Below are 13619 nucleotides of genomic sequence, written 5' to 3'. Positions count from 1 at the left end.
CATTAGAATGGCAATCATGGTTAATACTGAACATTGTATTAGGCAGGAATAAACACAAAGACTCACACAACATTTGGAATATGATAATGGAAGATTTGGATCGCTCTGCACTTACTGTTGCTGTCATTATTGTGCACGCTTATCAGTGACTCAGGTCATTGAAAATGTTATAAAATTCATGAACAATTCCGTCAGTGACTCAGCTTAATGTAGACGATCGTCAGTCTCATTGGAATCCAATATTTTACTCAGACACGATACGAATCTGTTGATGGAGAAATGTATGAAGCGATATAAAAGATGAGATTATAAATAGATCGAGACGTTCATTTGTGTTCACAGCTTGTTATCAAGCACACCACTCAATTTGTCAGTGGCAATTGAGCGATAGTCTTCGGTTGTTCTAGAAGTATACAAAGAAAGGGGCGTATGACTGCACCTTGTCTGATACGACAGGTAGTTTAACATGGCCATTTACGTCACTCCTTGACGCTTTACCTGTCGGCCTAGGTGTCCCATCCCAAGCAAACAGTGCCGAAAATTTATAATTAATTAGTTTACTATCTCTTTAATGTTAAGTCGAATACCTAATCCGATTAACAAGGCGATTAGAAAATGCCAGTGTGACCAGCTTAAAATGAATGAGGCAGTCCCCAAATATAACACAACTGATATAAATAGCCCACGTCACAGAGCTACGTCAATGCAGTCATTTATTCGAGAAAGTTAAGAATTGCTCTAATGAGATTCCTTGCATTTTTACGAGTTTATCGATTTGTTTTCATCCCCACGCAACCAATCCTGATAAGGATGGTATAAAAACCCGGGCCATAGCCACAGCAGCAGAGAAACCCATCACGACACTGAACAACTCATTGGCAAGAAGATACCCATATCACTAAGAGAAAAACTTGGCGGATATTACAGATAACACATTGACTTCAGGATCAGTTTACGAGATTTCAAAGGCAGACAATTAGACTTATTTTTTTAAGCTTGTAACAGAAGAGATTTATTTGAAAATTTTAATATCTGTCAAGCCTTTGAACTGATCGGTGAATTATTGCGGAAGAAAAGGTTTCGGGGTTTGAATATTTGACGGGAGATTATTTCTGCGGACTGTGACAGAACTATGGACACTTTCTGGGCCTTATTGTTTGTGGCATGTTTTGTGTCGACAGCATCGGGAGCACCACGATTTAACCAGGTAAGCAGATTCAATATATCTCTTCGTACCACTAACAAATGCATACTCGTTTTAGTATCTTGTTTGTGAATGGACAAATCATCTATTTCATACCAATACGGAACCATAGTTCAAACCCTTAATGATGCTAGTATCTTATGACTATATTGGTTTTCTTGTGGAACGGAATGGAATGTATTTGCAGATATGAAGCTGGACCCCTTACACTGAAAACTGAAATATTTGAACCATAGTCTCTCGCGTGCGTCAAGTTGATAAATACGGTTTGTCTGTGTTGACTGAGAAATACGTTCGCCCAGGTATTGGTTGTATCGTAAATACTATCTCTTTTGCATAATAACGTTCGCAACTCCTTCAATACGAAAGCCCCGTCTTCTGGACAATTTCCTTTTTCTGTTTAATTTATTGATTGTTGTCTTTCTGGCTTTTTAATGACACACACAGCAATTTGACGGCGTCGTTAGATAATCAAGTCTGGACCAGACAATCCAGTTTAAACGTGACCACCTAAGCGCCATTTTCATATACACGAATATCAATATTACCATCACTGCCTTATATGTGCACACTTAAGGGGTCTCCAGAAGTTCTTTCGTTGTATCATGAGTTGTGATGTTACTGAAATATGCTAAAAGTGGAGTTTAGCTCAGCTCTTTAATTCTGGATGAGACATGACTTGCTTACAATACTTTATATTATCACAATTGTTTGTGTTGATGCTCATGCTATTGATCATTGGATTTACAGACCGCCGACATGTGGCTGGAATAGTATTGAGTCCGACGTTAAACATCAAACAATCAACAACATTACTATCGAAGAAAACATTTTTTTCTCAATTTTACCCACCATCAAATAGGAGTGTAGGCTTCTTCATTTCAAAATGTACATTTCTTTGCAGCCCTTCAATGAGCGAGACCCACTGGCCCGCTTGCAACTACTCAGTTCGCACGGCCTTCCGAAACCAGATGAGGAGCTCAACGTGGACAGTCCTGACTTCGAGTTCGACATGGTGCTGACACCGCAGCAGCGCTTATACATCTCCACTCACTCCGGCGAGACGGACCCCAGTCAGGCCTGGAAGAGGAAGGTCATCATTGACGTGACCAGACACTGGCCACAGGCTATCATACCGTACCAGATTGCACCAGGCCTCAGTAAGTTACACGTACGACGTCGTCCTAAATGGGTTTTGTTTATTTGTTTGATTGTCTGTCTATTTGCTTGTTTATCTGTGTGTTAATGTCGCACTCAGCAATATTCCAGCTATATGGCGGCGGTATATAAATAATAGGGTGTGGATCAGATAGTCCAGTGACTGACATCATGTGTAACGATCTACGTAATGGAGTGAGTCAGTCAGTATGGTTTCACGCCGCCTTTAACAATATTCCAGAAACATCACGCATGGGACACACCAGTAACTGAAATACGATGACGTGAGTCAACCAAGTCAGCGTGTACCGTTATTCGCCACTTACGACATACGTGGGTCAGACAGCATTAAATTAATCATCGCCGCCACTCTTTCAGAGCAGTACCAGATACAGTGGGCGGTGGATGCCATGTCGATGTGGGAGAACAACACGTGTATCAGGTTCCGTCCTCGGTCACGACACCTGGCCTCACAACTCGGACACGACGACTACATCACCTTCACAAACGACTCCAGGTACGTCACTATGCTTCAAGTTATGTTCATGTTAAGGAGGTAGCCTTGTACTTCAATGTTTTAAATACTCAGTGTTTGAGTCAGACAAATATCAGACAATTCAGTGATCAACATCATGAGCATCGATCTACGAACCTGGGATACAATGACGTGTGAACCACACCAGCGAGCCTGGCCACCCGATCCCGTTAGTCGCCTCTCACGAAAAGCATGGGTTGCGGAAGACCAAATCTAACCCGGATCTTCACAGGTAGCCACTTGGTACGAATGGCTAAAACAAGGATGGGTTGGCTCACAGTCAGTATACTGTGTTTAAGTTGGGTATACATTTTGGTATGTGGACTAACACTTCAAAACTGACAGTAGTTCAGGCTAGTACTAACAGAGATACATTTCGATACATGTGTCAACAAAGGTTAAATAATATTTAACACAATCTCCATGATATTCACCTCACAAAGGGCGGTGGGGTAGTGTAGTGGATAAAGCGTCCACTCGTCATGGTGAAGACATGGGTACAAAGTGTGAAACCCATTTCTGGTGTTCCCTGCCGTGATAGTCCTGTAATACTGCCAAAGGCGGCGTAAAATCACACTCCCTCAGCGGTTTGGGGTAATACAAAGTGGTGTGTTTTCATTGTCTCTTGTTAAACTATATGTACGTCTAAGACACTTTCATTTCTCTCCAGTTGCAGGACAATGGTTGGCCGGGTAGCCGGAGGTCAAGACCTTTCTGTTGGCCAGTGCAGTGTAAGTAGCATTGTGGATTCCCTGGAATGGTCTTTCACTACCCATGTCTGTCGTAAGGGTCGACTAGCAGCATCAGGTGTTTATGTCACTATATGAGATATTTCCATGGAGCGATACCCATGGTGTTAATCACCGGACTGTTTTGTCGAGACTCGGGTAGTTACAGACAAGCGTTATACTGCTGAATGAGGCACTCGAAAAACACGAAATCTCAGACAAAGTACATTTGATAACATACAGTTTATAAAGGTTTTCTACGAAGGACCCGATATATACCCGAGACGTTTTATATGCATATTTACATCTATTGAATAGTGATGTTTACAAATGATGTCTCCATGGTTTAAGTCTAGTAAACAGTTTCAGCATTATAAGCGTATCGTGAAGTGGATTATTACCGAAAATGTATGGAACAAGATGCAGTTGAACCGTAAATAATTATTTTCAATTAATATTGTTTAGCTCTTTGAATGAAGTAAAACAGTTAAACTGTATCATGAAATTTGTATTCTGGTACAGAATAGTTCGTCTTGTGTCTGATTGGTTTTCTTCAGTCTAATGCACGTTATAACCGACATAATCTGTGTAAGGTGGAACCCGTTTAGAAACCTTTGGAATTCAAGTAAACGTGGCATGTCTGGAACTCGTGTTGACGAACTGGACGCCCTAATTACAGAAAACACCCGTGTAATGTTTTCATATTTTTTGTCCACACCAGAAAGGGTCGATCGTTCACGAACTGGGACACACGATTGGCTACGTCCATGAGCAGTCGCGCCCAGACCGTGATGCTAACGTGGACATCATCGAGAACAACATCATCCCCACCAGAGAGTCCGACTTCAAGAAATATACCAACAAGCTTGTCAGCACCTACGGCCTACCATATGACTATGGCTCCATAATGCATTACAGCTCGACCGTAAGTTGTCTTTTTCATACAGAACCACCTTAAGCTGTTATTCTTTTATACAGAGTAATCGTAACCTGTGACTAGCTCGCAGGTACAAGTCGTAGGTTGTTTCTCTGTCATACAGATCCTTCAAAAATTGTTAGAGCCACACAGAGTCATCGTGCGTTCTTGCGATCTCACTGAGAGATGTTGTTTAGTGTCAATGTTTCACACAGGCCCGTCGCACGTTTTTACTGTCTCACATAGAGCCATCGCGCGTTCTTGTGCTGTAATGGTGTTCTATACAGACCCAACTACATTCTTTTACTCTCACACAGAGATATTGTAAATTACTAAGGATGCAATCTTAAATTCATACTCTCATACGCAAACTTCAGAAGTTGTTCCTCTCTCACTCTGTGTAATTGTAAGTTGTGACTCTAAAGAGACCCAGTTGTTATTCTCTCACGCACCCATCGTAAGTTGCCGTTTCCTCATACTGAGATGTCGTATGTTTTACTTTCACACACAGAGAAGTTCTTAGTCTCTTATATAGAGCCATGGTAAGTTACTATGTCCTAAATGAGAGCCAACGTAGGTTATTACTCTCTGGTACGGACCCATCCCATACAGGGACATCGTACGTTGATACTCCCATACAAAGGCAATAAGCAACCCGCGGTATATCCATGTTATGACTACATTATCTGGTTATCAGATCCCAAGCGGATTCTCCTCAGGAAGGGGAGAACGAAACTGATCATTGATTCGGTAACCTCAGTAACAATTCCCTGTACTTTGAGAACACGCTTCGGACTTGCTATTTATGACAGTATTAATTGCATGTTATGATCGGCACGAAACTGCATAAAAATGTTCATCTCAAAAGAGAGGGTTTGTTATGCACGTGATACTGGTTTCCATGGCAACTAGTCCTTCAGTGACATCTCAGTGGCTTGTCTCTACAGGCGTTCTCTAAGAATGGCGGACTGACAGTCCGAACACACGACCCCCATCTGCAGATGGTCATTGGTCAGCGAAGAGACCTTAGTTTCTTGGACGTCCAACTGGCTAATGAACTGTACAAATGTAATGGTAAGTCACCACCGTTATTCCATGGACGTAGTCCATACTTAGTACATGTCGGAACAATCCGGAAAGAAACAGCCTCAGATTTGGTTCCCAGGAACCGTGGCTGGCTTTAAAAGGCGACTGAATAGACCTGGCTCCAGTTTCAAATAGTACATTGTAGCCCAAAGGTGGTGTTAAGTCCCCTACTTAAACATTGGATAACAGTCACCTTGGCGCTAAATTCGGTTTGTGCAATTGTACCTAGTGGTTAGACTAGAGGATTTCTCATCCATCCTCGTTTTGGAGATTTTCAGTGGATTGTCTTAAATAGTTCTGAGTGCGGCGTAAAAATAGCCAAACATCTCATCAACAATCTTAGCAACAATTCACTGTGCACGGTTATCTCCTTAGGAGTGACGAGGCTCGGCTGAATTCGATCCTTGATTGGTATTTTGGTGTTTCCGTGTTGGTGCTTTCACTCATTTAGACACTTACACACTCAGTAGTAGGCTACTGAAATTCAACGTCAGGATCGCCTTCAGGATACCCTCTATGTTGAATTCCGTTTCAAGCAGCGGCAAGTTCACTCCTTTACTCAACCACTCAAGCTCCCATCTATTCAAAACCGTTCCATCCACCTATCAACCACTCAATCGCTCCATCCACCTATCAACCATTCAACCACTCAACCACGCAACCACTTGTTACGGTTAATAATTTACCGTGACAAACAACGTAAGAAATCCCCCGTGAACCAGCAAAACAGAACAAAGACGAGTCATAAACGTTCATATAATGTATTATTATGCAATGAGAGCAAGGTATACAAAGTCACAAGTCTTGGTATGAGAGAGAATCAAAATGTAAACACAGCGATCAGTCTGACAGCGGATGATATAGATAAGGCGTTGACACTGTAGAACGCCCTAGAATAAGTCTCCCGGAAGTAAACACATAGAAAACTAGGAGCAGATAAATTCCGGAAAACCAGAATCCTACAAGTGTTGACATCTATTAAAACGAAATGTGACCCATCACAATTATTATTCATAACACGAAATACTGTGACCCAATAAGACTTATTACTTAATTAATAACAAAAATATACAGAAAATACACACTCGTAACACATTCAACCGCTCCATCCACCTATCAACCATTCAACTACTCAACCGCTCCATCCACCTATCAACCACTCACTCATTCACCCACTCACCAAAACTCGCTCACCTTTTGGACCCTCCCACTTACTCACTTATGGTGTTAGTTAGAAGGACTTGTTTTCCAGATCACTGCACCACCCACAAGATCTGCGGCAACAATGGCTACGTGGGCCCTGATTGCAAGTGCGTGTGTCCAGAAGGACTGACCGGTGATACGTGCGACCAGCTGATTGTGTCGGACAAAAGTAAGCAGGAAAAAAAAGAATACAAATGGCACTGATATTAATTCATAAAATCTAAAATCCAGCCCTGCATTTTCTCTTGAAAATATTAAGAGCATGCAGTTGTTATCTAGTTTGTTCATTTCAACATTTAACATGTGGCCTGAACTTTGATAATAATAATGATAAGAAAATTATAAAATTATTAAATTATAAAACTATTATTCTAAATTTATTTAAATGAAATGCAGAGTTTTCCAAACATTCACTAAACACTGCACACCTACATGCACTATGTCTACATGGCCCTTTCCTCATTGCAGATTGCGGTGGCGTGTTGAACGCAACATCCGGGTCACTTCAAACACCCGATTACCCTATGGATTATCCACAAAACGCTGATTGCTATTGGTTGATTCAGGTAAACAAATAAAGAACTGATCTCATTGGTTAAAGTATGCATTACTTTTATTCGACATGTTAATACAAGTTCCAATGTCACGTTTGCTATCCATAAATATTAGATGATACTCTATCTGAAACAAAGCTATTATGTCACTTCTAGAGAGAGTATGTGATTATCGACTTTCGACATTTCTTATTAAGAAGACCGTGAAACAGTTACAAAACAACAATATGGAATTTTCGTGCGAAAAATCTTGACTTTCAGCAGGGATTTCGAATTTACTAGTGCTGTTCACAAGCAAAACATCAATGAGGTCTATTTCTTGATGCTTGAAATAAGTGAATCTTCCCCAGTTGTTCAACTTGATTGAAATGCTTGGTTCAAGGAGGAACCCATTAAATGTGATGAAGTCCCCGTGTGTTAATGTCCCAGACGGTATCCGGGTGATCTTGTTTCTTTCTTGATCAAACGTATTGGGGCGGTGGGGTAGCCTAGTTGTTAAAGCGTTCTCTCGTCACGCCGTAGATCAGGTTCGATTCCCCACATGGGTATAATGTGTGAATCGCCTTTCTGGTATCCCCCAGCGTGATATTAGTGGTTTATTGTTAAAACCTCGTAAAACTAAACTCTGTCACTTCAGGGTCCTCCACGTTCCAACATCGTACTGACCTTTGATGCGTTTGACACAGACAACGAGATGGAATGTCAGTGGTGCGCGTGTGACTATTTGGAGGTCAAAGTTTACGGGTTAAATAAAGTGGGTCAAAGGTGAGTCGCTTACGTTATCAACTTTCTAGATGAAATTTGACCTGAAAATGTTGAAGGGTGTGGGAATACGTTTGAAAAAAAATAATCCCAAGTGAGTAGATCCACCTTGTTTGGAACATTTAAAGTATGTATGCTTCTGTGACCATTTATTTATTTATTTATTTATTTATTTATTTATTTATTTATTTATTTATTTATTTATTTATTTATTTATTTATTTATTTATTTATTTATTCATTCATAAGGTTTCACATTTTTGTTAAAAGATACAATCGCTTTATCATCCCATATCATATTAATTATGGAGCCATTTAAGGCACGTAGATTTGTTTACGGCAGTGCGGAGTAGCATCCCGCAGGGTCACCATAATTCTGTGAATTTGGTTCAAATAAAGAAGGCATTTCTTGTTTTTTGTTTGTCAGTAAGATTGTACTGGACCGTGGATTGCACATCAAACTTACCTAACCTGTAAATAAAAACTGTTTTCTTGCTCTGGTTTAGATACTGCGGCACGTACATCAAGAACCCCATCATCTACAATTCAAGCTCCCTCCTCTTGCACTTCCATTCAGACGAAGTCTGGACCATGAACAGTGGCGTCAAGTTCTCCTACAAAATAGTCACGTCATGACGTCATAGTGTATCGTCCAATGAGAACCAGCAAGACAAGCGCTCTTAGAACTGTCCTATCGAAAATGAGTTAGCTCATGTTTTGGCGAAGCCGTCATACCGGCAAAAATGCACAAATAAATGCTTAAATTGGACGTGTTCTCATAAAGGCAAATGTTTGACAGAATCCAGAAGTGTTTTATGGGCACAACGCCAATAAACGTCTTGTCATTCATTTCCACAGATGGTATTCATTTTCCCGACGCGGAAACTTCCATTGCAATCTACAAATGTCATGCAACACCCAGCATTGTGTAATATAGATAGCACATTTCATCTGCAATATTGTATGCCTAGAAAGTGAACAGAAGTCAAGAAAGAGCATGATACTCATGCATAGAAAATAATCAGGTATTGTGTTATTATTGAAAGAGTGTTGTGTTTGGGGGTTGCTGCCAGCTTAAAGCATTTCCTCGTCATTGGGGTTCATTTCCTCAAACGGGTACAGTGTGTGGATTTGTTCATGGTGTATTGGTATCTGGCGCACAATAAAATTCACTCACACATTCTCCCAAAAGCAAAACGTTCTAGTTGTTGTTTAGCAATTGTCCAGCTATATAACGGCGGTCTGTGCTTATGTGTCGGCCAGTGATCAACAGCATGAGCATCGATCTCGGCATTAATGGGTACAACAAAGACTGGTCGGCTCGGAGTCAGTATAATGTGTCTGAAGGGGGTATTCATGCACAAGTGCGGTACGGTATTTCAGTGAGCTAGCACTATAAAAAAACAGATTATGTCTGGGCTAGCACAAGTCCATCGGCGACATTGACTACAGTCTGAAGCCGACGTCAGACTTCAACGATGCTAGTACAAGCAGCCACACATACACACGCAAGCACACGCTCATATGAGTGAAGTATTCTTAAGTACAAAGTTAAACCCCATTTCTCCTCAGCTGCCCATGTCCAGATCCAATGCATTCATCTAGTAGAAGCTCCCGTTGAGAAACGTCTGAACGCTAGGCTTGTTTCCAAAGGCCTGTGGCCTCGTGGTTAAAGCCTTCGCTCGTTTCGCAGAAGGTCCGAGTTCGATTCTCCACATATTTGGAATGTGTGCGGCCCATTTCTGGTCGCCTCCGCTGTGATATTTCTGGAATATTGCTCAAATCTGTGTGAAACTTTACTTACTTACTCCCATGACTACGCTGCCGCCTCGAATATTTGACAGTGTGCGTATGTGTCTGCTGTCTGTGTGCATATGTGTGTCTTCATATTTCACATGCTGTCTGTGTGCATATGTGTGTCTTCATATTTCACAGAGCGTCGTTACAGCAGACATATTCCCACAATATTAGACTATGAGCGACACTCTAATGAGTGTTTGTTGTTTAACGCCACGCAGCATTCTCTTACCATTCTCAACAAGATCTTGCAAAATATTCCTCATTGTTTCTGAACATTTTTGTTCTGAACTGATGCATTGCAAAACAAATTCGTAACGTTGAAAAGATTGTCATAAGGTCAGTAAATGGTGAAACCCAGTGAGACTTCAATGAATTCTTTACAAAACTTTACACTAAAACTCACCTGTTCCCATGCACTATATTTGCACATGCTTTTCAGCAATTTAATGCACGATCCTCATACAATGCATCCGAATAAGGTTTTCTGTTGGTTCCCCTAAGTCAGTGGAGAAATACATCTTAGATGTAGCTACATATATATAGCTACATGTAGCGAATGCTTTAACTTATGCTGTATGGCGGCGGTGACACTTGAAGCGGAGGATGATTTTTAAAACTATTGTTTATTTTGAAATAAATACATGTATATCACTCACACTTACCGATACACACCCACAGTTTTCAAGTTTGATATTTTTTCTACAATTGTTCAAAAAGCATCAGCAAGATCAAAGATCAACATTTTGTTTTAGGTTGTTGCTTTTTTTGGTTTTTCATTAGGGTTTTTTCTTTTGTTTTTTTTGTTAAATATTAATTAGGGGGTTGGGGGTCGTTAGTTGAGGGAATATGTACATTCACAAAATGTTTTCATTGGTAACTCTATAAAATTTAGTATGTTTGGCTTTGTTTTCAATCAGGTAAAAGTATTTAACCTCATTGTAACCAAGTGTGCCTATATTTGGTAGGTACCTTTTTATTTTGCAACTGTGGATGTCAAAATAGCATGAAGATGATGATTATTTTTGGATAGTGGATACAGCTAGACAAATGCATTCTTCAAAAGTTGACTTCTCATCATATTTTTTAGGACAATTAGATGTGAAAATTTGAAGTCTTGGAGAGACAATGCGTGAACAACCGCCACATGTTGTATGATTTTATAAGTACAGATAAGGCACATTGTCCTAAATCTAAGCAATCGCGACTGTTTCTACGAAATTAGTAGCTCTGACATTTTGGCAAACAGATATCTTCAACATTACCTTTACACACAAACACTGCCACCCAAGCCGTGATTGACGTGGCAGCGCCACCTGACGCCGCTTGTAATCCTAGGCGTTTGCTAATTCTTCACAGTCGTGGGTGTATGTTTGAAGCTGAACATCCTGTTTGTGTGACCGTCTGCACACCTACCAGATAAAAGTTACCAAAACAGCACGGGTAAATCCCTTAGCGTTGTATCGTTGACCTCCGTGTGATGATGTGACCTCTCCGGGTCCTTAGAATGCAAGGTATGACAGCAGAAGATTTAGGAACCATAGTGTGCGTGCGTGAGTCCGTGCGTGCGTGAGTCCGTGCGTGCGTGAGAGAGCTCATTATTTTAGGGGATCACTTATAAATATATATCCCTTATCACTTATATACACCTTATATACCCAAAATTAATCATCACCTTCATGATATTTTGATATCTACAGATGCAAAATGAAATAGTACCTATTAAATATTAGCACACATAAATATTCCTGTGTGCGTGCGTGCGTGTGTGCTGACACATTAATAAGGTATCAATCATAAAAATATCAGTATCCCTAACTTATTTTGTCCAGTATAATTACCCAGGTCGATATCACTACGAAGGGTCTTCAACATTGGAACATGACACGGGTACATACCGGTTAGAACTGGTTTTCAGCAATCCATGCTCGTCGTAAGAAGGGAATGATCGGGTGGTCTGGTTCGAAGATGTCATCGTATTCCTAGACATACCGCCGCAATACAGCTTGTATTGGGGATGTGTGATCAACGCATATTGGGATATGATGACGTGTCAACCAAGTCGGCGTGTCTAATCACCCGATCCCGTTTGTCGCCTCTTAAGCATTACTGAAGACCAAATCATACCCGAATCCTCGGGTCGCTGCTGAAATATGCGTAGATTGTACCTCGACACAAAACGTTTTTGTCATTCTTTCATGTATAGGGCTTGTGGGTAGCCTAATGGTTAAGGTGTTCGGTCGTCAGTCCGAATGCCTGGGTTCGACGGGTACAATGTGTGAAACCCATTTCGGGTGTCCCCCGATGAGTGATATTGCTGGATTATTGCAAAAAAGCGGCGTAAAATTATACTCACTCATTCTTTCATATATATGGTTGTGGCGTCATCTGACAGCTGAATCCTGTTGCTCACAGACTCAACATCTTTGATCGATAAAACGTCACTTCAGAAGGAACGCCGTTCGAATCCCATCATTAGGATTCATTCGCGACCAGTTTGAGTTCTAGAGCGTTCGTGCGTTATTTAACAAGTCGGTTTCAGGATCCAGCTATGCTTGACAGTGCAAAATTTAGTAGGGAGTGGAATAATCCCACAATCGACACCCTTTAGACATAGTTTACCACTTCAGGACAGGTGGTCCGTGGTTCGAATCCCATCACAGGAATATAGAAGACATAGAAGCAAACATGAAACAGTGAGTGAGTTTAGTTTTACGCAATAGTCCAACTACATGACGGAGGTCTATAAATAATCCTATCGGAATCAGACATTCCAGTGATCAATAGCATGAGCATCGATCTACACAACTGGGATACGATGACATGTACGAGCCAACCCACCCGATCCCGTTAGTCTTGCAGCAAGCATGGGCTACTGAAGATCATTTCTAACCCGGATCTTCACGGGTTTAAACGGAGGAGACGATTTATCTCACTGCTTCCAGTTATAGTTCAGGAGGGTACATAAGTAAAATTGCACTTTGATGTATGACCATGGCCGAATAAAAATAAATGAATAAAACAACGTTAAATATGATCACATACTGACATCTACTGACACTTTACACTCTCCTGGCGGCAAGCCAGCATAGTATCTCTGCCACAGGCCAGAGAGATGTGACGATTCGTCACATCATACACAGTTCATTCAATATGATGTGCACATTTCATAACTGTTTTATTTTATGAGTCTGCACATCTAATTAAATATCGTTAATAAAATGGTTCAGTTTCACTGAGAAATTATCCTAAAACGTGTAACACTATTTCGATTTGCGCAGGGACCCTTTGTTTACATGGGTTGTACAGCCCCACGTGCTGTCATCGAAGCCATCGAAGAAACGATGTAGCCGGTTTGAAATATAAATATGTATTGTCATAAACCTTATTGACGCCGTTGTTGAAGAATATTTACGTAACAGTGTAAAATAATATGAAAATCTCGCCGAATCGCTTGCGTTATGCCAGTCTCAGCTTATTTACGAATATGCGCATTTGTTTACAAACAAGAGAAAAGTCCGATCACGTGATATGCAAATTAGCTTGTGGCAGTGATGTTATGTTAAGGCATCACTGCGCCGGAGTGTGGACGCTTTAGTCAGATATGAGCAGATGCCTACCACAGGCTAACTCCGCTCTTAGGGGGTGTTTTACATGCTTGGTGCGACCTGGGTTTT

The 13619-nt window shown here is 40.9% G+C and overlaps 1 protein-coding gene across 1 annotated transcript; it reads left to right on the top strand.

Moving 5' to 3' along the window:
- The first annotated feature begins 854 nt into the window (after window positions 1-854).
- LOC137284565 (blastula protease 10-like) lies at window positions 855-9163 on the top strand. The gene is made up of 10 exons (XM_067816414.1): window positions 855-1207; window positions 2109-2364; window positions 2741-2879; window positions 3568-3628; window positions 4347-4550; window positions 5489-5615; window positions 6880-6999; window positions 7299-7396; window positions 8022-8149; window positions 8652-9163. Exons 1-10 carry the CDS (start codon window positions 1133-1135, stop codon window positions 8779-8781), a joined length of 1338 nt encoding a protein of 445 aa, XP_067672515.1. The 5' UTR covers window positions 855-1132; the 3' UTR covers window positions 8782-9163.
- Window positions 9164-13619: the final 4456 nt, after the last annotated feature.

This window comes from Haliotis asinina, chromosome 1, assembly GCF_037392515.1.
Source record: "Haliotis asinina isolate JCU_RB_2024 chromosome 1, JCU_Hal_asi_v2, whole genome shotgun sequence".
NCBI lineage: Eukaryota > Metazoa > Mollusca > Gastropoda > Lepetellida > Haliotidae > Haliotis > Haliotis asinina.
The sequence above is the reverse complement of the archived record's forward strand: the minus strand, read 5'-3'. Positions and strand labels throughout refer to the sequence as shown.

What these genes read in the sequence shown, in the direction of transcription:
- LOC137284565 (XM_067816414.1), top strand. Translation starts at nt 1,133, where the DNA reads ATGGACACTTTCTGGGCCTTATTGTTTGTGGCATGTTTTGTGTCGACA. An exon ending in TTTCTGTTGGCCAGTGCAGT is followed by an intron (nt 3,629 to 4,346) that starts GTAAGTAGCATT and finishes TGTCCACACCAG; the next exon opens with AAAGGGTCGATCGTTCACGA. An exon ending in TTAAATAAAGTGGGTCAAAG is followed by an intron (nt 8,150 to 8,651) that starts GTGAGTCGCTTA and finishes GCTCTGGTTTAG; the next exon opens with ATACTGCGGCACGTACATCA.